Source organism: Sorex araneus, chromosome 1 (genome assembly GCF_027595985.1).
Source record: "Sorex araneus isolate mSorAra2 chromosome 1, mSorAra2.pri, whole genome shotgun sequence".
In the NCBI taxonomy this organism is placed as follows: Eukaryota; Metazoa; Chordata; class Mammalia; order Eulipotyphla; family Soricidae; genus Sorex; species Sorex araneus.
In genome coordinates, this window is record NC_073302.1 from 94,796,555 (window position 1) to 94,821,146 (window position 24,592).

Below are 24,592 nucleotides of genomic sequence, written 5' to 3' on the forward strand. Positions count from 1 at the left end.
TTTTATTGTTTTATTTTTAATTTTTGGCTCTTTTTATTTCTTTTTCGTTTTTTCATTTTCCCCATTATTTTAAAGGAACATCTAGAATTCCGGGTTGTCAGAGTTAAAAGTGGAAAACCACTTTTGTGCAAATTACTTTTGCACATCAGTTTCATTTTTTATAACAAATTATTTTTTATCTGTTTTTCACTTAAATTTTATAGTTTTCTTTTTTGAATTTTTCTTTTTTGTCCTTTTTTTTTAAAATTCATTTTTGTTTGTCTCCTGCTATTGGAGCCTGTGCGTGGAAAATCTCTTTTGTGGTTCAGTTTGCGTGTGTGTATTGAAGGAAGGAAGGAAAGAGGCTCCTGAGGCTCGCTCCTACGCTGGGGATCATGGACATTCTTTTCCCTTCCCCGAACAACATGGACAAGAGTGTTCTGCCTGTCCTGCCCACGCTGACTCAGGAAGGTAGGGGCCTGGAGGGGCTCGGAGGGGACCCTTCCCTGAGCTCTGCGGGGTGGGTGAGCCCCCAGCCAGCTGCTATCCTCCTGCCAGACTTCCTGCTGGAGGCAGTAACGGGCTAGCCAAGCTGTCTGTCTGGGGGCCTCGCCCTCCCTCGCTAAGCTCCTGGCTCTGTATTCAGGGGACCATGCAGAGCCATGGGTGGAGCTGGGGCCTCACCTGGGTGTTGTCTGAGTGTGAGAATGTATATGCTGTGCTTAGGTGGGGTGGAGCATAAAGTGTTCCATAAACGTTAGATGAAAACGACTACCAAGGGGTCCATTCTCAGTCCCCTTCATGCAAACGTTACTGCTTTTACTGCTTCTTAGCCATACCTGCATGTGCGCACAGCTGACTGCTGGCTCAGGCTCAGGGCTGAGGGCTGGAGGTCTGGTGCAGGTGCCCAGGCTCAGGCCTTGCCTGCTGTGCCCCTCTCCTGCCCTGCATTGCTACCTGATTTTTTCCCCTTGACATCGGGCACAGTGTTAAGAAACTGCAATGTCCGTGAAGGAAGAGGGCCTGACGCCTCGTGCTGGTGACACAGGCACGGAACCCGTCTCACCTGCTCTATGGCTGACATGCCAGAACTCTTTTTTAAAAAATTTAAAAAAAAATTTTTTTTTTTTAAATTTTGGGTCACACATAGCGATGTTCATGGATTATCCCTGACTCTACCCAGGAATTACTCCTGGCAGTGCTGGGGGACCGTATGGGATGATAAGGATTGAACCTTTCCGCTGTGCTAAGGCTTTGGCCCCAAGCCCCAGGAGCTCTTGCTGAGGCAGTCACCCCTTTCACTGACTGCCTGAGCCCAGGAGAACTTCTGTTTTATGGGTCTGCCTGGCAGTACTGGGGGCCCACAGAAAACAATGATTTTTAATAACATGTATATATATATATATATATATATATATATATATATATATGTATCTCACTATCACTGTCATCCCATTGCTCATCGATTTTCTCGAGCGGGTACCAGTGATGTCTCCATTATGAGACTTGTTACTGTTTTTGGTATATCGAATATTCCAAAGCTTGGCAGGCTCTGCTGTGTGGGCAAGATACTCTCGGTAGCTTGCCAGGCTCTCCGAGAGGGACAGAGGAATCGAACCTGGGTAAGCTGCATGTAAGGCAAACGCCCTACCTGCTGTGCTATCGCTCCAGCCCCAGAATAACTAATATTTAAGTTTGAAGATGTGCTTGTAAAGGACACTGAAAAGACATGGCTAGAAAATAGGGTTGAAAACCCAGGAGAGTTGTGTTGCGGGTCGGAGAGGCCTAGCAGAGGACGAGTGTCTTCACCATAGACAGACCCAACAGAGAAGGTGCCAGACACCGTGAATACTCACACACCCCTTTGTTTACTCTTGGTTTCCTCACCAGGAGCTTTACTAGTTGTAGGACAGAAGCTGATGTCCAATTACCAGTTACTACCTTACACAAACAGCCCGTTGTAAAGACAAGCGAGACTCCTAACCTCAGCTAAAGAAGCTGCATTAAGTCCTGATGCTTTCCAACACTTTTTTTACCTGCATTTAATATTATATAATGATAGCGTGTCAGTGTTGCACTGTGAGTTTGCACATGAGCCCTGGTCAAATTGTTGAAGTCTGTAGGGGCAGGGAGGTCAGTTTCAAATGTCAAGAGATTTTCAAGCACACCACACATCTTTCCATTGTACTGTGCTTTTATTTCTGGAAAACACACACACACACACACACACACACACTTCAACTATATTATATGTGCTCTCATATATTTGTTTAAATTAGTTTAATATTCCATTATCTTTCTGTAACTATTTTAACTTTAGAAGATAAGTTTTGTAAATTAGAAAGCTTTTTTATGTTAATAATATATATGTTAAGCATGTTATTTTATAACTTATAAGGTATGAACAATTTTTAATTTACCTTATTTGGTTTTTCGGCTATGCCCAGTAGGTCTCAGGGCATACTCCTGGCCCAGTCCTGGCAGGGCGCAAGGGATCACATATGATGATATATGATGTTGGGAGTGGTCCTGGGTGCAAGGCAAGCTTCCTGTCCGCTGGACAGGAATTCAGAGTTCTAGTCCCCCAAAGTATGTTGTTATTTTAAAGTGTGTTATAATTATTTTGGAATTTAGAGATAAGTTTTAGTTTATGAAACTAGTTCAGGAAAATTAATTTTTGAAAGTAACCATCTTTTAAAGTTATGTCATTTGTGCATTTTATGCTAACATGCTTATTAGCATTAGGTCCTATCTCATAAGTGCTTACATAAACCAATTTTATTTTTATATCCCTTGAATTTCAGATGTTTCTACCATCTGGGAACTTGTATCAGATTTTATTCAACAGCAGTATTCACTCTCGAAGGTAGGTTTTACAGTTTAATATAGAAGTCTTAAGGGCCTTTTCTTACTTTGCTGAATTCTGTGGGAGAAGGTTGGCAAATTTGTTGCCCACTTTAACTTGCAGCCTTGTGATTTTGTGATGCTCATGTGCTTGGATCCTGTAGCTAACAGATTTAACAAACATAATTTAATCATTAGGTGATGAATTTCCAAGATCTTTTCCTTTAGCGATACATGCATGTTACTGACCACTTGGTATGTGCAGAGGTACTTGGTGAGTTCTTTTTATCTATAATCTAATAGTTCCTCACTATAAGAGTTATAGAAAGACAGAATGCCTTTTCTTGCCTTCTGTGGGTATGAATGGAAATATAAGAATGTAGGGACAGGGCCGGAGTGTACCTAAGGGCCAGAAATAGTACAGCAGGAAGGGCATTTGCCTTGCATGTGGCTGACCTGGGTTCGATCCCTGGCATCTCATATAGTCCTTAAGAACCACCAGCAGTAATTCTTGATTACAGAGCCAGGAGTAACCCCTGAGCCTAGCCGGGTGTGACCCCCAAGAAAATCTCTCAAAACACAAACAAGAATTTAGAGACTGAGCTCAACTTACAAAAAATGAGACACTTCACCCAATGTTGGTCTATTTCTTCTTATTAAGACTTGAGTTTGGATTCCGTAGAACTGGGCAGAGACTCAGTTAGGAAGGGAGACAGCGGGAAGGTATGGAAGAGCAGGAACCAGTTTTCTGGAGTACTGCTTTCACTTTCTTGCATTCTTTTTTCTTGCTCATTGTAGATCTGTGATGTGTGTGGGGTGGGGTGTGATAAAGGGTATAAAGGGTATATATAAAGGGTATAAAGGGTGTGATAAAGGGTATCACAGGTCATACACCCTGTGATCCTCAGGGAGCTATGCTGGACTTCTTTTTTTTTTTTTTTTTGCTTTTTGGGTCACACCCGGCGATGCACAGGGGTTGCTCCTGGCTCTGCACTCAGGAATTACCCCTGGCGGTGCTCAGGGGACCATATGGGATGCTGGGAATCGAACCCGGGTCGGCCGCGTGCAAGGCAAATGCCCTACCCGCTGTGCTATTGCTCCAGCCCCTATGCTGGACTTCTTGCTGTGTAAAACATACACAGCTTGTTGAACTCTCTCTGGCACAGGTATGTTTTGTACCTAAGTATAAGGTATGAAGTAGTTCCAGGGAGAAAGAGAAAAGCATTTGTTTTTACTTATCTAAGATGTATATATGTCTTGGATGCTGGGACTTCTGATTTATTTATTTTTACGTTATTCATAGTTGAGTTTTAGGCATACTCTGTCCTACCACCAGTGCCACCCACAGTGTCGATTTTCCTCCATCAGTATCTCCAGGTTACCTCCCAGCCCCCACCCCCCACCTCAACCTGCCTCTTTGACAGGCACATTTTAAAGTTTGGTTGTGATTTGGATCTCTTGCTTTCATTGCTGTTGAGTTTACCACTCCTCTCTGCCACCCATGTATGATGTACCCCTGAAACTTCGTCCCCCCTTTATTTCCCGCATGCCTCTACTTCCCTGCTTGATTTCTTTCTTTCTCTGTTCTCCTTCCTATATCCTGGGGTCAGGGGTCATCTAGGCAACACCCCTCTCCCCCAATACACTGCATTCCCTTGTCCACTTACTCTGTACACTCCTGAAAGCAAGATAAGCTTGCATCTGTGGGGCTTCTGATTTGTTGTGAAAGACAAAACACCTGAAAGGAGAAACGAGAAAGCAGAAATAATCCCATTCCTTTCAATTCTTTCCATCTAGGGGTTGGAGCAATAGTACAGTGCTTTGCACAGTGCTTACCCCGGTTAGATCCTAGGCAACCCATATGATCACCTGAGCGTGCCAGGTTGATCCCTGAACTCTGAGCCAGGAATAAGCCCTGAGCACTGCCAGGTGTGGCCTCAACCAAAAAAAAAGTGTTTTTTCCTTCATCTAATAGTAAATTATTAAATTTTTGTTTTGTTTTGGGGCAACACCCAGCTATGCTGAGGGCTCACTCCTGGTTCTGCTCAGGGATAACTCTTGGCAGTGCTCAGTGAATCAGTGATTTAACCCGAGTTGGCTGTGTGCAAGGCAAGTACCTGCTGTGTTATCTCTTTACTACATAAAATTTTAAGTAGCATACAGTAAAGGTCAGAGTAGCCCTAGACAAAAAGTCAATGCAGTGATAGCATCCCTACACATTTTCTTTGTCTTCAGTCTTTTTTTTTTTTTTTTTTTTTGCTTTTTGGGTCACACCCGGCAATGCACAGGGGTTACTCCTGGCTTTTGCACTCAGGAATTACTCCTGGTGGTGCTCAGGGGACCATATAGGATGCTGGGAATCGAACCTGGGTCAGCCGTGTGCAAGGGAAATGCCCTCCCCGCTGTGCTATAGCTCCAGCCCCTGTCTTCAGTCTTTTAGTGACAGATTAGGAAGGTGTCATCAGGAAAGCATCATGGATTGGTAGTTACCTTTCATATGAAATTATTTGAAAACATTAGTCATGAGCTGTTAAAGCTACAAGGGATTTTACAGACCACAGAATTCTTTTTGTTTGTTTGTTTAAGTTTAATCACCGTGAGATACAGTTACAAAGCTGTTCATGATTGGGTTTCAGTCATACACTGTTCCAACACCCATCCCTCCACCAGTGCACATTTCCTACCACCAAAGTCCCCAGTTTTCCTCCTGTCTCCCCCTCCCCTCACCCCCCTCCAAGTCTGTCTCTATGGCAGGCATTTTCCTTATCTGTCTCTCTGTCTCTGTCTCTCTCTCTTTGGGCATTATGGTTTGCAATACAGATACTGAGATGGGCTCTTCTCTATCCCTCTCCCCCAGCCCTTGAGGCAGGCTTCCCACAGTGGACTGTTTCTTTTGTTGTTGTTGTTTGTTTTTTGGAGACCACAGAATTCTTTTTTTTTTTTGCTTTTTGGGTCACACCTGGCGATGCACAGGGGTCACTCCTGGCTCTGCACTCAGGAATTACCCCCTGGCCATGCTCAGGGGACCATATGGGATGCTGGGATTTGAACCCGGGTCGGCCGCGTGCAAGGCAAACGCCCTACCTGCTGTGCTATCTCTCCAGCCCCCTTCTTAAGCTCTAAGTTTGATTCTCTCTCTCTCTCTCTCTCTCTCTCTCTCTCTCTCTCTCTCTCTCTCTCTAATTGAATCACCATGAAAACAGTTACAAAGCTTTCAGGTTTAAGTCTCAGTCTTACAATGATCAAACACTCATCCCTTCACCATTGCACATGTTCCACCACCAAGAACCTCAGTATGCCATCACTGCAAACTCCTATCTCTCTGTCCAATTGGCTCTGAAAGGTGGCGGTCGACATGCTGCCACAAAGGGGAAAAGGCTGAGGGGCAAAATCCCCCCACCCTGCCTGTGTGGCAGATGATTTTCACTTTACTCTCTCTCTCTCTCTCTTGTTTTTTTTTTTTTTTTTTTGGCTTTTTGGATCACACCCGGCGATGCTCAGGGGTTACTCCTGGCTTTGCACTCAGGAATTATTCCTGGCGGTGCTCAGGAGACCATATGGGATGCTGGGAATTGAACCCAGGTCGGCTGCATGCAAGGTAAAGCCCTACCCGCTGTACTATCGCCCCAGACCCTACTCTCTTTACTTTGATTACATTCAATTTTCGACAGAAAAGCAACTATTATTATTTGGAATTTTCCCCAATAATTGGACCTGCTGAAAAGGCATCATTAGATAATTTGTTTTCCATTGCTGATAATGAAGAGCATATGATGTTTTGGAATTCTGGTATTTTAGTAATTAAGTCCACAGGTATTTCTGCCAGTAGCCGCTGTGTTCTGAGATTGGTTTGTATCTCTGGGGTCATGGTCTTTCAGGAGTGGAGGAGCCATTCTTGGGCAGCCGCTTGGGGTCTCATCTGGGCGGGTAGCAGGGCTGGTTCTGCCCCCCACTCCCCCATCGAGAGATTTCCTGAGCGCCCCATCACTGCAAACTCCTATCTCTCTGTCCAATTGGCTCTGAAAGGTGGCGGCCGCCATGCTGCCACAAAGGGGAAAGGCTGAGGGACAAAATCCCTCCAGGGGTGACATGGGGCCGTAGCTTAGTTCACAGTCGAGGAGTATTTCTGCCAGCAGCCGCTGTGTTTCCAAGGTTGGTTTGTGTGCCTCTGGGATCATGGCCATTCAGGAGCAGAGGAGCCGTTCTTGGGTGGCCGCTTGGGGTCTCGTCTGGGTGGGGAGCAGGGGATTCTCTTTATGTTTTGGGAAAATAATATTAATTATTTTTTTCTTGATACCGCCAGTAATTTTGTCATTTTCTTTCTTTATGTTTTTAGGGAGTTCAAATTCCAGATCTTGGAATATTTACTTTTATAAGACAACGACTGGAAATAGGAAACAACAAATTTATCATAGCCAAGAGGCCTTTGTTTTTTCTATCGGAGAAACTAATACAAAAACATGGTCTTAAACAGAACAAAATCTATGTTCCTGGTAAATATATTTAATGCTTAAACCTTTCCAAAATATGACTGACCTGGAAATGAAGACGAAAGAGCAGACCTTGATGAGTTGTTACTTTCTGATTGAGAGACTCACTTTCCATGTATACCTACGGGAGGGAGGGCCTAGCTAGGAGAGTAATGGAGTCTTCTGTGTGAGAACAGCTGAAGGTGACCGCAAAGCAAATCTATATCACATCACATCAGATTTCAGTCATGTTTTAGACATGAAGAAATTAAAGGTGCATTTTAAAAAACAGTTCATTTAGGGTTTCTGGCTTGAAAAAATTAGTAGAGGCTGTGAAAAATTTCTCATTTATACACTTTTGCTTCTATAATACATAATTTATAGAATTATGTATATGATGTGGATCATATACATACGATATGTAATGATGTGACAAACCATAATGATATAACAACTGGGAGGCAGGCATGCATTCCAACCTCTCATGGAAGATAGTTCGACTGAACACTTCAGAATTATGCTCTGATGGGAATCCCAAAACCCTCTGGGAGTGACCCAAAGGAAAACAAAACAAAAACTGTACATAAAAGAAACAAATTTGTTTTGAGTATTTTCAGAAAGTTGACGTTTTTTAGTATCTTCAGAAAGTTGGCGTTTTTTTTTTTTTTTTTTTTTTTAGTCAATCATCTTTTTTTTTTTGCTTTTTTTGGGGGTCACACCCGGCAATGCTCAGGGGTTCATCCTGGCTCTGCACTCAGGAATTACTCCTGGCGGTGCTTGGGGGACCATAAGGGATGCTGGGAATCGAACCCGGGTCGATTGCGTGAAAGGCAAACGTCCTACCTGCTGTGCTATCGCTCCAGCCCCGACAGTTCATATTTTGAGCAAAAATGCATTAAACCTTTAGGGAAAGTTGTACTGATTGTTATCTATTAATAACCAGTTGTGTTCATTGTTTATAGGAATGCTGATTGAATATAATTAAAGGCTTCAGGTGAAGGTCAATTGTATTTTTGAATAGTGAGTGAGACTCATAGTTATTTGTACATTGATTTTATATTTGGGGAGCTCAAGCCCAGCGGTGCTTAGGCCTTGTACCTGGCTCTGCACTCAGGGTTGCTTCTGACAGAGCTCAGTAGCCCACAGCAGGTTCTGAGGAGCAGAGCCAGGTCCGGTCCATGGGAGGCAAGTGCCCTACTTCTGGGCCATCTCTCCATCCTTATTTGTACACTTTTGTATGTGACATATGTACTTGCTTTTCCTCATGCAATTTAACTTTTTTTCTCCTCAGGTGACATCCCAGTTGTCCCACTAAGCTTTGTTACAGTAACGCTGCAGAGCCCTTTCAACAAGGATGTGGTGGAAGGCTGCATAAAAGAGACACTGCAACTTTTATCACGATCTATCTCTATGAGAAAACACGTCGAGTTTACTTTTAAGGGAATTGGTGTCCTTGCTATTAAGGATGACAAAGTGAAGATGAAATTTTTTAAAGACTTCCTTTATGGTGTAGATGGCAGCGGATCTTTGGTGTATACCTTAGCAAATGTAAATCAATGTTTTTATTATAAACCCTCCAATCTCATCATAACTCATAATTAACTGAGGGTCGTCACTTAAGAAAAACTTAGTTTGGGAGGCTGGAGCGATAGCACAGCGAGTAGCCAGGAGTAACCCTTGTGCACTGCCAGGTGTGACCCAAAAAGAAAAAAAAAAAGAAAAACTTAGTTTGACATAGTTTGAGTGACAGTTCTAGTTAGAAGAAATACTTATTACTAGATAGTTAATTCTGGAAAAAGGACTACTACAAGGATAAAATAAGTTTAAGTTGTGTTAACTGAAAAATACAAATAATAGTAGAAACTCATGATTCAGAATGTTTCATAGTACTTGATAATTTTAAAAGCTCTTCCACATATATGAGACTGGAGCAAAAGCATAGCGGGTAGGGCATATGCCTTGCATGTGGCTGACCCTGGTTCGATTCCTCTGTCCCTCTAGGAGAGCCCGGCAAACTACTGAGAGTATCCCGCCCACACAGCAGAACCTGGCAAACTGCCCATGGCATATTCGATATGCCAAAAACAGTGACAACAAGTCTCACAATGGAGACGTTACTGGTGCCCGCTCGAGCAAATCAATGAACAACGGGACGACAGTACTATACAGTCTCAAAACATCATCACATGACCATTACTGTCTATTACTATCCTGAAGGTGTGAACCAGAGAATGGTGTTCTGACTATGTGGAAAGCTGAAGCCAGGGTGCTATAACTAATAGGACTGGAATTCAAGTACAGATTCTTTATTCTTTCATTTTGTTGACATTTTTTAAAAATAAAGTCTACAATAAAATCTAATTCGAGTCAAGGAAACGTATTTTTAGCTTTTAATTTACCATATTATAAAAGAAATTTCATAATTGACTCCATCAGTTTTGGCCATTAAATAACCTCATGCTCAGATGGACATAGAATTAAAGGGGATTGAGAATTCAGTAGTCAGCAGAACTAGTTGAGTGCTGAATGTACTTGGGTACATTTCAGGGCACCAACAATGACTTTCTATGAATCAATTGGATTATCATGGCATGTTACAGTAATCCCCTGTCCCACAGAGCAGGTCTGACTTTTAAAGGAAGGCTAATTAATCGTGTAACAGCTATAAACATAGTCTAGTTCTATCCTTCAATTTGTCCTTTCCTTGAGCTCTTGCTGAGAGGTTGGAAACGGAGTCAGATGTGCATAATGAGGCTTTTACCATTTTCCTTTTTTTTTAAATTTTCTTTCTTTATTTTTGTCTTTTTTATTTTTATTTTTTTTTGCTTTTTGGGTCACACCCGGCGATGCACAGGGGTTACTCCTGGCTCTGCACTCAGGAATTAGCCCCGGCGGTGCTCAGGGGACCATATGGGATGCTGGGAATCGAACCCGGGTCGGCTGCATGCAAGGCAAACGCCCTACCCGCTATGCTATCACTCCAGCCCCTTTTACCATTTTCTTTAGAATTCGACTTCAGATAAGGTTGCTAAGAGGGGTCCTAGCCCTGTGTGTATAGAAAGAAAACAGGTATAATTGTGTTTTCTATGAAAACAAAAAGCAAGATTTGAAAAATCGGAAGCAAAGTCAAAGTGCAGACCACTTCTAATTTTAAAGGATTCTGCAGAGCTTCGTTGCTTCATTGTGCATTGTAAAAAGATGTTCTAATTGCTCTGTCACTAAGACAACTTTCAATGAACAATCTTGAAAATTTTTCTATGAGAAAAGGTTTGGATAAGTCGGGGGTGAGCACAGTGGTGTGTTTCTAGCGTCTGTTATTGACAATGAGCATAATAATTAAACACACTAAGTATATTTAATTGTGGAACTTTAGTTTAATTCTATACTTGCTGACTTCTATGAAATACGATTTGAAGATTGCTATAAAGTAGTGAGTTATGAGAAACTACTTATTTCAGTGATGCAACTTTTAATAAAAAACATTAGAGTCTATTTTGGGCATCTCTTCAAAGTAGTTTTTAAAACTTCATTTATTGATTGAATAACAATGAGATACACAATGACAAAGTTGTTCATGATTGGGTTTCAGTTATATAATGTTCCAACACCCATCCCTTCACTAGTGTACATTTCCCACCACCAGTGGGGTTTCCATTCCCCCTCACCTCTGTGGCAGGCACTTATGTTCTCTCTCTCTCCCTCCATATCCATCTCTTTTTCCTCTTTTTCCTTTTGGTCCTTATGGTTTGTAGTACAGAGACTGAAAGGTTATCGTGTATATCCCTTTACCTACTTTCAACTCAGTTCCTGCCCAAAGTGATCAGTTCCAACTGTTATTGTCATATTGGTCCCTTCTCCCCAAAGTATTTTGAAAGTTTATTTTTTTAATCCAGAAGTGAGTCATACATATCTATAACTTATAGCCTCAATGTTAAATTGAGGCTATTGATACATAGTATATGCTAGCGATTTATACAGAGTACTGCATACAAATTCCTTAAATCAGTTCCTATTTTTATTACCACATACCTAATGACTAAGACTGCACAGTTGTTAGCAGTGTGGGGATTTAAACATGAGTCTCTCGGACTCCAGAACTACTTTAAGTACTTGACTTGAGAGTGATTTATAGAAGTAGACTATTTGCTTACTGTCATGATTGTTTGGATAAGTTGGCTATCTTCTAAAAATAAGCTATTAGCTGAGGACAAAATGAGGAAATGACTTGAGAAAAGGCATCAATAGATTTTTACTAGTGTGACTGTTATCCCGTTGCTCATCGATTTGTTCGAGCAGGCACCAGTAACGTCTCTCATTAAGAGACTTATTGTTACTGTTTTTGGCATATCCAATATGCATGGGTAGCTTGCCAGGCTCTGCCGCGTGGGCTCGATACTCTCGGTAGCTTGCTGGGCTCTCCGAGAGGGACTGAGGAATCGAACTCAGACTAGTGTGACTATGAAGAGTAAATCTTTTAATAAATGACATTGTTCCACATTGAACTTTAAGTTCTAGACTTGAACCCTTAAACAGAAACAGCAATAAAGAGTGTCACTGTAACCTTGCCTTGAAACATCTGTACTTTGATTTGTTTGTATCTGGGACAATCGCTCTGTCTAATGTTCTTGATCTTTGTCTTCTAGAGGCCTTACACGGCAGACTCGGTAATTTCTATCACAGAGAACGATAAGATGCGTCCCATCAGCGTCCTTTCCTTTCCAAGGTCAGTGCTTTGCTCTATAGGTTCCTCCAGGCACCAGCAAGTCTTCCTTGCTATTGGACTAGCTAGCATTGTTTCTCCTCTTCTGTTAGTACCCTCCTTCTTAGTCTAGGCTCTTTCTGCAGAATATGGCCATTGCAGATACTTTTTGTAGTCAAGAAGCTGGGGCTAGAGCGATAGGTACAGCTGGTATGGTGCTTGCTTTGCACCTGATGAATGGGTTCGATTTCCGGCATCCCATGTGGTCCCCTGAACACTGCCAGGAGTAATTGCAGAGTGCTGAGTGAGGAGTAATGCCTGTGCACCCTGGTGTGGCCCCAAAATAAAACAAACTAAAAGCAATGGGAACTAGGATATTCCTGTTTAAAACTGCTCTTTGCTGTCTGGAAATTCTGCAGTACCTCTAAACAACATTAGTCTCTGCAATATTAGTTAAATTCTTACCTACTTGGGATCTTCTTTACTTTTCACCACTTCAAGTGACCTAAATTCTTCTTATTTCTGCCCACCCCAGCTCCTATTTGAATTCTGATTTTTGCCACTTGAGGGGGTGAGAGAGGCAGGGTCTGATAGAGCAACTTTAGACGAACACAGTGGCAGTGCTACTAGTATCTGCAATGGAGATGATTACCAAAATAGTAATGAAAACTAATACCAATAAAAAGTAAAATACTAGCTGTCTAGAGGGTGATTCCCCAATGTCTAAATAGCACTTAATACATTAAACACAACTAAGTGACATGTATAATTTTGTCTGGTTTTTGGAGGTACAAATTTAATTATAATTTAAATGATATTTTGTTAAATATTTAAAAAATAAAGCATCATGATAAAGTACTAAGAACACTGCATTAAGAATTAGGAGACTCATTGTGTCACCTTAATCATATGCTTAGTCTTTGTTCTTTTTTTTTTATTATTCTTGCAAGTTATTTTATTCAAAAATTTTTTTTTTTGCTTTTCGGGTTACACCCGGTGATGATGCACAGGGGTTACTCCTGGCTGCACATTCAGGAATTACTCCTGGTAGTGCTCAGGGGACCATATGCGATGCTGGGAATCGAACCTGGGTTGGCCGCGTGCAAGGCAAATGCCCTACCCTCTGTGCTATTGCTCCAGCCCCCGGTCTTTGAATATTTTTATGTTCTTTTTCACAGTTCTTCAGGGCATATTGTTTGGTATATATACATTAATCTCAGTATTTTAATAGGTTATTGATTTTTAAATGTATTTCTATTGATCCTAAGAATACATTCCTCTATAAAAACTGTATTTTCCCCCTCCCCATCCTAAAGATACTGTATTTAAAAATTTTTTTATTAATGAATCACCGTGAGGGTACAGATACAGATTTACATATTTTTATGCTTGTGTTTCAGTCATACACTGCTTGAGTATCCATCCCTCCACCAGTGCCGCTCTCCATTGATGACCTCCCTCCCACCCGCTCCCATCCCCCCGTCCCCCCCACCCCCGCCTCTGTGACAGGGCCTTTCCTTTTGTTCTCTCTCTCCTTTTGGGTGTTGTTATACCTGTTATTTCATGTGGAAGAAGACAAAAACAAACAACTACTCAGATTATTATTTTCTTATGGTTTTAGGCTGTCACATATTCTTGTGTTTGTTGCTTTGCATCAATCCCCTATATAACATAGCTTAGGTGTGAATATTTAATTATGTCTGGAAAGGCAAACTTGGTCATCCCTTTGGATATTTTGACCTATGCAATCCAGGAGGGAAATAATCACTTTGAGTTAAAAGTAAGACATGGAGGAGCTGGAGTAATAGCACAGCGGGTAGGGCGTTTGTCTTGCATGCGGCCAACCCGGGTTTGATACCCAGCATCCCATATGATCCCCTGAGCACCGCCAGGAGTAATTCCTGAGTGCATGAGCCAGGAGTAACCCCTGTGCAATGCCGGGTGTGACCCAAAAAGCAAAAAAAAAAAAAAAAAAAGTAAGACACGGAAACTGCCATTAATTAGAAAATCTAGGAATGATCATGAGAACATACTCAAAACAATTGTTTTATTTATGTGAAGTTTAGCCCCCAAATTTACCGGTATTGTGCTTTTACCTCTAACCCGAGGCCAAAGAAAATCTCTAATTATATATAAAATTAAACTCCTGTTCCCATGGTAAGTTTCTTACTTTTTCTGAGAAGAGGATGGAGAAATGTGGAGAAAAAGAGCAGAGAAAAGAAATTCTTATTTCTGAATTATTTCTTTACCTATTTAATCTTTCTCTTCAATATTTCAAAAAACCACCTTTCGCTATTACATCCCTATGACATCTGGTTGTAAAAGACAAAGACATTAAAACAAATCAGAATCTAAAACTTAAATCTCATCTTTTATATAAAAGATCTATTTTTGAGACCTCAGTATAGAAGTGGAAGGTTTTGGCTTCCAGACTTGGTCTCAAAAAGGGTGAATCTGATTTGTATTCAGCAAACCAAAGCAATAAGCCTCTGACGAGGACATAGACTGATTGCAGAATTTTCTTATTTATTTATTTATTTATTTATTTTTTGCTTTTTGGGTCACAACTGGCGATGCTCAGAGGTTACTCCTGGCTCTGCACTCAGGAATTACTCCTGGCGGTGCTCAGGGGACCATATGGGATGCTGGGATTTGAACTCGGGTCGGCCGCATGCAAGGCAAATGCCCTTACCCGCTGTGCTATCACTCCAGCCCCCTTTTTTTAAAATAAATTTATTTATTTAATCACCATGAGAACAGTTACAAAGCTTTCGGGTTTAAGTCTTAGTCATACAATGATGAAACATCCATTCCCTCACCAGTGCACATTTTCCACCACCAAAACCTCCAGTATACCCTCCACACCCTCCCCCCACCTGTGTGGCAGATGATCAGATGATTTCCACATTATTCTCTCTCTCTCTCTCTCTCTCTCTCTCTCTCTCTCTCTCTCTCCTTTGATTACATTCAATATTTTGACACCAGACTCACCATTATTATTTGGAATTTTCCCCCAACACTCAGACTGATTGCAGAATTTTCCAGCTGACTGATTACACTTCTTATAATTGAGAGTTTACATTGTCACCTATTTGGGTCTAGTTCAGTAGACAAAAAGCCTTGCTTTATTCTTAGGACTGATATGAAGGAGAGTGAGAAAAAATTACGAATGGAAACTATTACTGAAGAAAGTGAACAGAGTAAGCCAAGAACAGCTTTAACAAAAGAAAAGTCAGGCAAAGATGATGACAGAGGTAGGTCGAATTGTTACTAAGTACAGCCTATCTTTATTAATCACTAATCTAGCCGTATTCCTTAGCAACTCCAGCTTCTACAGCAAGTAAAGTTACAGTTGTGAATGATCACTGTACTATCTAAGAAACAACTCCTCTTCCTGGAATCTTGTATCTTGCCCTAACCAGGTAAAATCCTCAGGCTTTTTCAACTGTGCCTTTTGCTTTGTGAGACTCAAACTCAGTGCCTGTGAGATCCTGGAAGGTCATGTAAATGAACAAAGTTTCTTGTATGTAACATAAAAATGATATTATTTTATGATAAAGTAATATATGAGAATAAAAATTGCTATCTGGCTAAATAAGAGATTCTCATATTAGTGTCTTCAGTCTAATGTAATATGTTGCTTTTGCAGAAGAAAGCAAAGATAAATATTAGGAATTGGGAGACTTTTGAAAAAGATACTAGTATGCTCAGAAGTTCTAGGGTACTCTTTGAAGACTGTTCTTTTTAACAGATTGTTAATTTGTAGAAATGTGGGCAAAGTTGCATAATTTTTTTAATTGAATCATTGTGAGATAGACCATTACAAAGCTACTCATGATTGGGTTTCCGTCATACCATGTTCCAATACTCATCGCTCCACCAGTGTACATTTCCACCACCAATGTCCTCAGTCTCCCTCCGACCATCCCCTACACCCCCTCTCCTAGAGGCACCTTTCTTTTTTTCTCTCTTTTCTTTTGTTCATTATGGTTTGCAATACAGGTTCTTAGAGGTCATTGTGTTTGTTCAGGGAGTTCAGTATTTTTATTAGGAGGGTAAGGCTGGAGTAGCACTTCTAAACTGGTGGAGGCTTTGGGGTATGAATGTGACTGCTGAGGCTTCCAGAAGTACAGGGAGGTGGGGGGGCGGTAGCCCATCCCAACCCTGAGAATGTCTGCATACCTGAATTTTGAGCAGATTATGTCTCTGTGGGATCCATCCTGAGACAGTGGAGTCAGGCCAGGGCTATGGCGGAGGTTTTGGATTGTGGGAGCAAGCAACTGCCGGGGGTTCTGGTTGGGCAGACACCAGGCTGACCCACCCCCCTTGATTTACCCCGGTTTGCTCAGTCTTGTGCGGGTCCAAGATTAACTGTGGCTTTTGTTTTCTTTAGAGATTTATTTATGGGTCTCTGAAGCAAGGCCAGTAGGAGAGCTTATATGGTGGTGCTGGAGTCGGTTTGAGGGGTGACTGCTGAAGCTTCTGGGAGAATAGGGAAGTGGGGGGAGGTAGCCCACCCTGGTTCTGAGAAAACCTGAAGATTTCAGTTACAAACACAGCACACACAAATTTTCAGCTTGTTAAAGTCTTGATGACCTCTCAGTGTCTGTGTTGCAAGCCATAATGCCCCAAAGTAGAGAGAGAGTATGGGGAATATTGTTTTCCATGGAGGCAGGGGAAGGGTGGGGAAGGGAAGTATACCGGGGATATTGGTGGTGGGGAATGTGCACTGGTGAAGGGATGGGTGTTTGATCATTGTGAGATTATAACCCAAACATGAAAGCTTGTAACTATCTCACGGTGATTCAATAAAATTAAAAAAAATAAATAGTCTTGTTGAGGTTAGACCCAAGAAAGAGGGGGTCTGGCCAGGGGCATGGCTGTGATTTTGGATTGTGGGAACAAGTGGCTGCCAGGGGCTCTGCTTGGGTTGGCATTGGGCTAACTGCCCCCTCATCCAATGTGCCCCAGATTGTGCAGCATTGTGCAAGTTTGAGGCTAACTGCTGCTTTTGATCTCTTTAGAGATTTATTCACGAATCTCTGAAACAAGGCCAATAAATGAGCTTATATGGCTGAACCAGAGGTGGTTTGTGGGTGTAGCTCATGTGTACCTTACTTTTGGCATTTAATTTCTCAGGAAACTTGGTCCTGAGTTGTTGGGGCCCAGCCAGAAGCAAGGAGGTGGTTGGGGGGTGTGGGAAGACTGAGGGCATGTCAGGTTGCTGGTGTACTTGCCCGCAGGTCCAGGGTGACGCCCTGGTGGTGCTCTGCCCCTGGGGCCTCAGTGCTGATGGCAACAGCTGCCGGGCAGGGACCAGGACTGGGGCCAGGGCTGCCACCATTTCTGGCTTGGGCACTCTGAGCGGGCAAAGCCGCCAATCCCACGGAGCCTGCCCAGGGGCGCAGGCCCCCCTCCTGGGTCTGCAGACAGTTGGTGCTCAGGGAGATCCTCCTGCATAGCATGTGATGGGTGGTGGGGCAAGTCAGGGAAGAAAGGCTGCAGGATGGTCCCTCCAGTAACGTGCTGCTGGCCCCATGGTGGGAGCCCGGGCGCCCCCCCAACACTGGAACCCACGCACTCTGGGGGCACCGAGCTGGGCCCGGGGAGCCTGTTCAGTCACTTTGAGACCTGCTGCTGCCCCTGCACCACGAGGCCGAGAGCTGGGGAGCTGCCTCCGGCCTCTCCAGCCCCGCCGGGTCAGCGCCCTGCGAGTGACCCCGGGTCGGCCAAGGCACCCTTGGAGGCAGGGCACCCAAGGGCCAGCTCCCGCACAGACCCCACGGCGGGCCAGGGAGCGGAAGGCTGCCGCCCCTTCACCGGCTCTGGCGCTTGCCGTCTCGGCCCCAATTCCCAAAGTTGCATAAAATTTTAGGACTTTTCCAGAGAAACCGAGATCCTTAACTTAAGATATTTGTTTTTTAAGGTTGACTATTGATATTTTAAACAAAATGATGTTGATTGGGCATAACCATCAATGGATAAAATTAGATTGCAGATATTGGTTTTGTCATATGTGACTTAGAGGTTTACATATTACATCTTACAGGATTACATTACTAAAAGTTTTTTCCCCAGTTGTATCTGTTGAACGGTCTTTAGTGAACAGATTTTTCTGTTAAGCCACAATGGGGCAAGGGACAATAAATATGTATCCTAGGTAAATATTTTTCTTTGGTAAAATCATGAATTTAAAAGATCTCTTAAATATTAGTCACCTATTTAAGGTGAAAGAAGGCTCACTTTCATTTGTTATGCAGCCATGTTCTCACTAAAGCAAACTCAAGAAAAAGTTATACCCACTGCCAAAGATACCATCTTGTGTAAGTCAGAGGAGAAAGAATCTGAGGCAAAGGAAGTAAAGAAAGAAAGGTAAGGTATTGGTATTTTTTCTATTGCTCTGTTCAAAATATATTTTGAGTCAATTTTGATGTGAGGAATTTAAATATGTCCATTCATTTATCCAGTATTATTTATCAGGATCTGCCAGATTCCCTGTCCCTACTATGTGCTGTTCACTAATTCATTTTCCTTAAGTGACGTTGGACACAGAGCTATGGCCGCATCTTCAAAGACTTTGCATCCATTCACTCTACCTTAAAGCCTTTCCATCACATTTTGCAATGTTACTTCCTTACATTCCACAAGCATTTACTCAGTTGTTGCCTTCTTGGTATGCAATCTTCCCTTACATTTGTGATATAATACTTCCCTCCACCACACCCTGACATACATAGCATTTATGACCACCAAACATGTTGAAAGAATCATGTGTTTATGTGTGTGTATTACTCATTTAATCTCGTGTGCCTAGAATTGTGTACACAGCGAGCACTTAGTGCTTTTATGTTTTTTAGATTGAATATGTTTTGTGTCCATCTCACAGGGTTGATAACTGAGCCTTGGCAAACTTACCCGGTTTGTCTAATGCCAGTCAGCTTTCCTAGCAAAGAAACTGAATTTTGGATCCAGATTTATCTGACATAAAGTATAGATTCATAACCTCTGTACATAGAGATATGTTAAAGAAAACCACCAAGTGGCTGGAGCGATAGCACCGTGGGTAGGGCATTTGCCTTGCACGCGGCCGACCCAGGTTCGATTCCCAGCATCCCATATGGTTTCCCGAGCACCCTTGTGCATCGCCAGGTGTGAACAAGAAAGAAAGGAAGGAAGGAAGAAAGAAAATAAAAAAAAGCACCTAGATATTTTTCTTATATTTTGCTTCCAAATAATCACTTGCTTCCAAATGATTCGTGCTATACAGGTCAACTATATTGAACATTAGTTGATGTTATGTTGTCTTTATAGAGTTTCATTTTCAGATTGTCTGAAGAAAAAGAAGCCTAAAAGTTTCAAACACTCTTCTTGTGAAAATCATAATAAGGCTGGACAGGTACAGTGTCTTCAAACAAAACCTAATCAGAAGTTTTCTCTGACTCATTTGTCCAGTATGTGTGTGTTTCTAGGAACTGAACTGACTTTTGTTTGTCAAAGATAGTCCTAGAAATTTTTTTTATGGTTATAACCCATGGTTATGGCTTAGTACTTGGGACTCCATATTGGAAAGTAACAAATCCATTAGTTAATATCTACTGGTTAGCATAAGTAAGGTTGGGAAGGGAAGTATCCAATGTTCAGTTGCTATAAACACTTCTGATCAAGTAAGAATTCAATAATCTTTTTAAAAAATTCATTGGATCACTAAAAGTCTAATTTTAAAGTCATTAATATACTCTTTTGTAAAATATTCCTATTCATACTCCCAGTCTTGGAGAACTTGTGAAAAGAACATAAAAATAAAGTGAAAATTAAGTTGCCCTAAAATTTGTTGCTGTAGGAACTGTGCTATGTCTGCCTGCAACGGGCACAGCAGACTATCCCAATGTATGACAAGAAGGAGGAGAAAAAGAAAGAGCTGGAAGAGGAAAGGCTCCTACATCAGTGCCTAATGTGGAAAGAACAAAAATCCCTTCTTAAACAAAGGGTAATTTGTTTTGCACTGTTCTGGGGACCAATACAGTGTGGGACTAGAACATGAGCCTCCTGCATGCAAAGCACACATTCTAACATGTTCTATCTCTGGCCCTTCAAATACCAAGTAGTTAAATACCACATGGGAGAGTATTTATCATAGTATCATAGAAAATGATTATAAAATGCCACTTGAAAACATCATTATACGGCAGAGTCTCAACACTACCACAGTGAGCTCCCCGCCACTTGAATGGTCCTGGGTACCCCGTACACAAAAATAAAACCATGCTATCATATATCATATCATATTTAAACATGTATGTCTTCCTGAATTAAATTGTGGAATTAAAAGGGCGTGTTTAAGTTTTCACCAACAATAAGCAGCACTGGTATGGATATAGCACAGCTGAATCTTTGCATATATCACTAATATTATCCCCTTTCTGTCACCTTTCTGCTGGCACTCTCGCCCCATAAGGACCAAATTTTCATGGTGGAATTGATAGAAGTATATGAATTTATTTTTTATTTCTGAAAAAACAATCATGATCAATTCCCTTCCCTTCAAATTCATGGCTATCTGAAGCAAATAAAAGCAGAATGTCACCTTACATTTGTTCTATCTGAATTTTTCCAATAATTATCTTACTATCCTCTCCTACATTTGTGATTTCATGGTTAACCATTTGTGAAATCTTCCATTCCTCTTCCTTTCTGTATCCATAGAGATGGCACAAACAAAAACATTCCCCCAAACAGTTTTATATATAGACAGAGCAATAAAAACAACAGAAAATACTGTTGCAACTAAATGCAGAGGGTTTTCTACCTTTGAAGTAGCATAATTAAAACTTTAAAGACACTATTTTAATATCTGATTTTCCCCTCCTTTTGTTACAAAGATGAAGTGCTTAGCTACAAGAGAACAAAATCAAAAAAATGCTGCCTTTAATCTTGGTGTGGCCGATGCTATAAAGACTCACAAGAAAATAAAGCCGGAGTTCTCTGTAAGAATCTTTTCAATTTTTTTTCTGCTAATAGTATTCAAGTCTATTTGGATTTACACTCTGGCAGACTGTGCCATTTTATAACAGATGAAGTGAAAGTGGGTTATGAAAGGTTGACACTAGTACCCAAGTGCTCCAGCGAGGGTCCCTACACCTCTCACAGTTGCAAGACAACTCCTATTAGCCACATTTACTCTTGTCAGTTATGGAAATTGTTAGCCAAGACCTGTGGCAGTTGCTTGTGGACAGTAAACGTAAGTCCTGATCCAGAAATAGCTGGTCTGAAGAAATCACCATATTAGCTGGCTGCCTGCTGGATCATTTGGACTCTCACAAGTTCAACCCAGACTTCCAAGATAAAACCCATATCTGAGTAAGATCCTCATGATTTGTAGGTGTGAAGTCTGAAAAGGTCAGCTTTGGCAGTGAGTCATATGGTTTACCACTGATTTTATGTGTTCCTTTGGTTTTTAACTCAATTTCACACCATTATCTCGGGGGGGTCTGAAACTCTGGAAATAAAGTTAATAAAACATCTTTTCATTTTTTTAATTAATAGTTTATTTTTAATTAGTGAATCAACGTGAGGGTACAGTTACAGATTTATACATTTTTGTGCTCATGTTTCTCCCTTACATAGTTTGATAACCCATCCCTTCACCAGTGCCCATTCTCCCCCACGAGTAAAGCCAACATCCCTGCCCCCCTCCCCAGTCCCGTCTCCCCCACCCCACACTGCCACTATGGCAGGGTATTCCCTTTTGTTCTCTCTCACTGATTAGGTGTTGTGGTTTGCAATAAAGGTGTTGAGTGGCCATTGTGTTCAGTCTCTAGTCTATATTCGGCCCGAATCATCTTTCCCCCACATGACCTCTAACCACATTTTACTTGGTGTTCCCTTCTCTGAGTTGCCCAGAATGAGAGACCAGCCTCCAAGCCATGGAGACAACCTCCTGGTACTTATTTCTACTATTCTTGGGCGTTAGTCTTATAGTTTATTATTCTATATTCCACTGATGAGTGCAATCTTTCTATGTCTGTCTCTCTCTTTCTGACTCATTTCACTTAGCATAATACTTTCCATGCTAATCCACTTATATGCAAACGTCATGACCTCATTCTTTCTAACAGCTGCATAGTATTCCATTGTATAGATGTACCAGAGTTTCTTCAACCAGTCATCTGTTCTAGGGCACTCGGGTTTTTTCCAGATTCTGGCTATTGTAAACAGTGCTGCGATGAACATATAAGTGCAAAAACATCTTTTCGTTTATAACTATCTACTGAACTCAGAAATGCTGGTCTCAGAGCTGACAGTTAGGGATACAAAGGAGTAAGACTTGGTCTCTCTCAGGGGACTCAGTAGGGAAAACAGGCTCTGAGTGTGGCAGACTAATGTGGGTAATCCCTGGCACCAGGTGGTCAGAGAGGAGAGTTGCCTCACTCAGACCACAGAGTTGTGAAGATTGTGTGAAGTAGAGGAGTTGGGTAGAAATTGAGTAGATGGAGAGAGGGGAGGGAAACACTAATGCCTTTGTGATTTAGACATGATCTGTCCCTCTTCCTAGCCCTAAGTTCTATTTTGGATTTATTACTTCTATGCTCTTTCTTCAGACTGGAGCACAGCAGGTAGGGTGTTTGCCTTGCACGCAGGCCAACCCACGTTCGATTCCTCTGTCCTTCTTGGAGATCCCAGCAAGCTACCCAGAGTATCTCGCCTGCACGGGAGAGCCTGGCAAGCTACCCGTGGCATATTAAATATGCCAAAAACAGTAACAATGGAGATGTTACTGGTGCCTGCTTGAGCAAATTGATGAGCAATGGGATGACAGTGACAGTGACGTTCTATCTCCATCCTGACAAATTAATAGACATTTTAAACTTTATTTTTACCAACTCGGTGGTGCTCAGGTCCTACTCCTTGCTCTGTGCTCCAGGGTCACTCCTGATGGGGTTCTGGGGGCCATCTGGGATCTGGGAATTGAACCTGGGTTGGCCACGTACAAGGCAGGTGTTTTGTCCCCTGTACTTCACTCTGGTTCTGAGATTTTAAATGTTAAAGATTGAAAAGGAAGTTTTGGTTCTCCTCCTCATCACATATAATAGCATTTAGCCACTCCACCTAGAATGATACCACACACCCCTATGGCCTGCTTCCAACCTCCCACAATTCGTGCAATGTCTGGTGTTTTTTCACCCAGTGTGACTACATTGTAAAACTTAACTTCTGCAATATCACTCTAGTATGGACCATTACATTCCTTGTCCTGCCATCAGTTCTTCACAAATTGTTAAGGAAAAAGTATTGCACAACTGTGTAAAGTGTGAAATGACTTTCCAATGAGTTAAAGTTTTTGACTCAGTTTCTGCTGCCCTGAGATCCTCCAAACAGCTACTTTTCTCCTTGCTTTTGAAACCATAATCACCGACATCAGCTCATGAAACATGTCTTGTGTGCTTCTCTGTTCAGTGTCTTTGCCTTGCTGTTCTGTCCCGACACACAGAACCGGGTAATGGGGTTCATGAGGAGAGGGTGCGAGAGTGATAGGGAGAGGGGAGACAAACACACACACACACACACACACACATACAGAGAGAGGTGAGAAAAAGCTACTTTATTGTAACTCCACAGCACATATGTATGCTTAGGTTTCAATCTACTTGTGTCATGGCCTTAAGGTAAAACTAGAAGTAACTAATGGCACCCGGGGCAACTAGGGGAGATAACAATAGATATCCAGAAGGCTGATCTCTCTGTTCCTGTTGGCTAACCATCCTGCTCTTGTAAAAATGTCCCAGTCCTCCTGTTCTTGTAAAATGGCTTTCTCAACCCGTTTATGCAAATGTTTGACCGCAAGCTATATGCTGAAGGTCCGCTCACTACACTGTTCCTTCTGGATAGGACATAATAGAGCCTAACATTTTGCAGTGCACATATTCCGGTTATGTCCACCAAAGGACCTTCTCTGATAATCAACCAACTTAACTTGCTCCCATCCAGTCTCTTACTCTGAGAAGAGTCACAATCACTGCCTTCCTTAAGTTTTCTGATGTAAAGCTTATGTGTTCAGGTTCAGTCTGGGTGAGAGTCCTTCCTTTCTTGGTCCCTGTTCTTGGTCACCAGTGTTTACAGTCTCCAGGCTTAGTGTAAGGGTCCAGTTCTGTCTCTGCCTACCTTCTTCTCATCCTTGACCACACTGTTCACTTACTCAGAATTTCTTTTTCCCTGCATATTAAGGGCTAACTCAGGGTCTCTGCTCCAGGATAGTCTTTTTTCTTCTTTCTTAGAAGTAGGACTTCGGTCAACCCAATACCAGTCAGTCTGATTAGGTTCTCCGCACCTCCAGCCCCCTTATTTCACCGCTCACTCATGGTCAGTATTGATGTTTGCTGGGGATCCCATGTCAGATTTAGGTTTCACTGGGTTTTGTGCTTGTACATGTGCTCCCTGGGAGAAAGAAGCATGCTTCATGCATGTGCACAAATCATAGTTGTGGTGTTTACTGGGGGTCCCTGGGATGTTTACCACAGAACACACTTCCTGGCTTTGGAACTCATGTCACATATCTTTTATGTTTGGTCCTGGGGGAGTCACACCTCTTTTTATGGTTCCTATA

The 24,592-nt window shown here is 42.1% G+C and overlaps 1 protein-coding gene across 1 annotated transcript in view; it reads left to right on the top strand.

The window, feature by feature from the left end:
• Window positions 1-244: 244 nt before the first annotated feature.
• Window positions 245-24,592, top strand: part of CCDC81 (coiled-coil domain containing 81) — a 34,742-nt gene continuing 10,394 nt past the window's right edge. Inside the window, exons 1-10 of the mRNA XM_055142828.1 lie at window positions 245-450; window positions 2,784-2,845; window positions 7,160-7,316; window positions 8,584-8,840; window positions 11,936-12,015; window positions 15,127-15,245; window positions 18,252-18,363; window positions 19,303-19,387; window positions 19,832-19,978; window positions 20,871-20,975. Coding sequence (XP_054998803.1) covers window positions 375-450; window positions 2,784-2,845; window positions 7,160-7,316; window positions 8,584-8,840; window positions 11,936-12,015; window positions 15,127-15,245; window positions 18,252-18,363; window positions 19,303-19,387; window positions 19,832-19,978; window positions 20,871-20,975 — 1,200 coding nt within the window. The 5' untranslated portion in view covers window positions 245-374. The remainder of the gene's footprint in view (window positions 451-2,783; window positions 2,846-7,159; window positions 7,317-8,583; window positions 8,841-11,935; window positions 12,016-15,126; window positions 15,246-18,251; window positions 18,364-19,302; window positions 19,388-19,831; window positions 19,979-20,870; window positions 20,976-24,592) is intronic.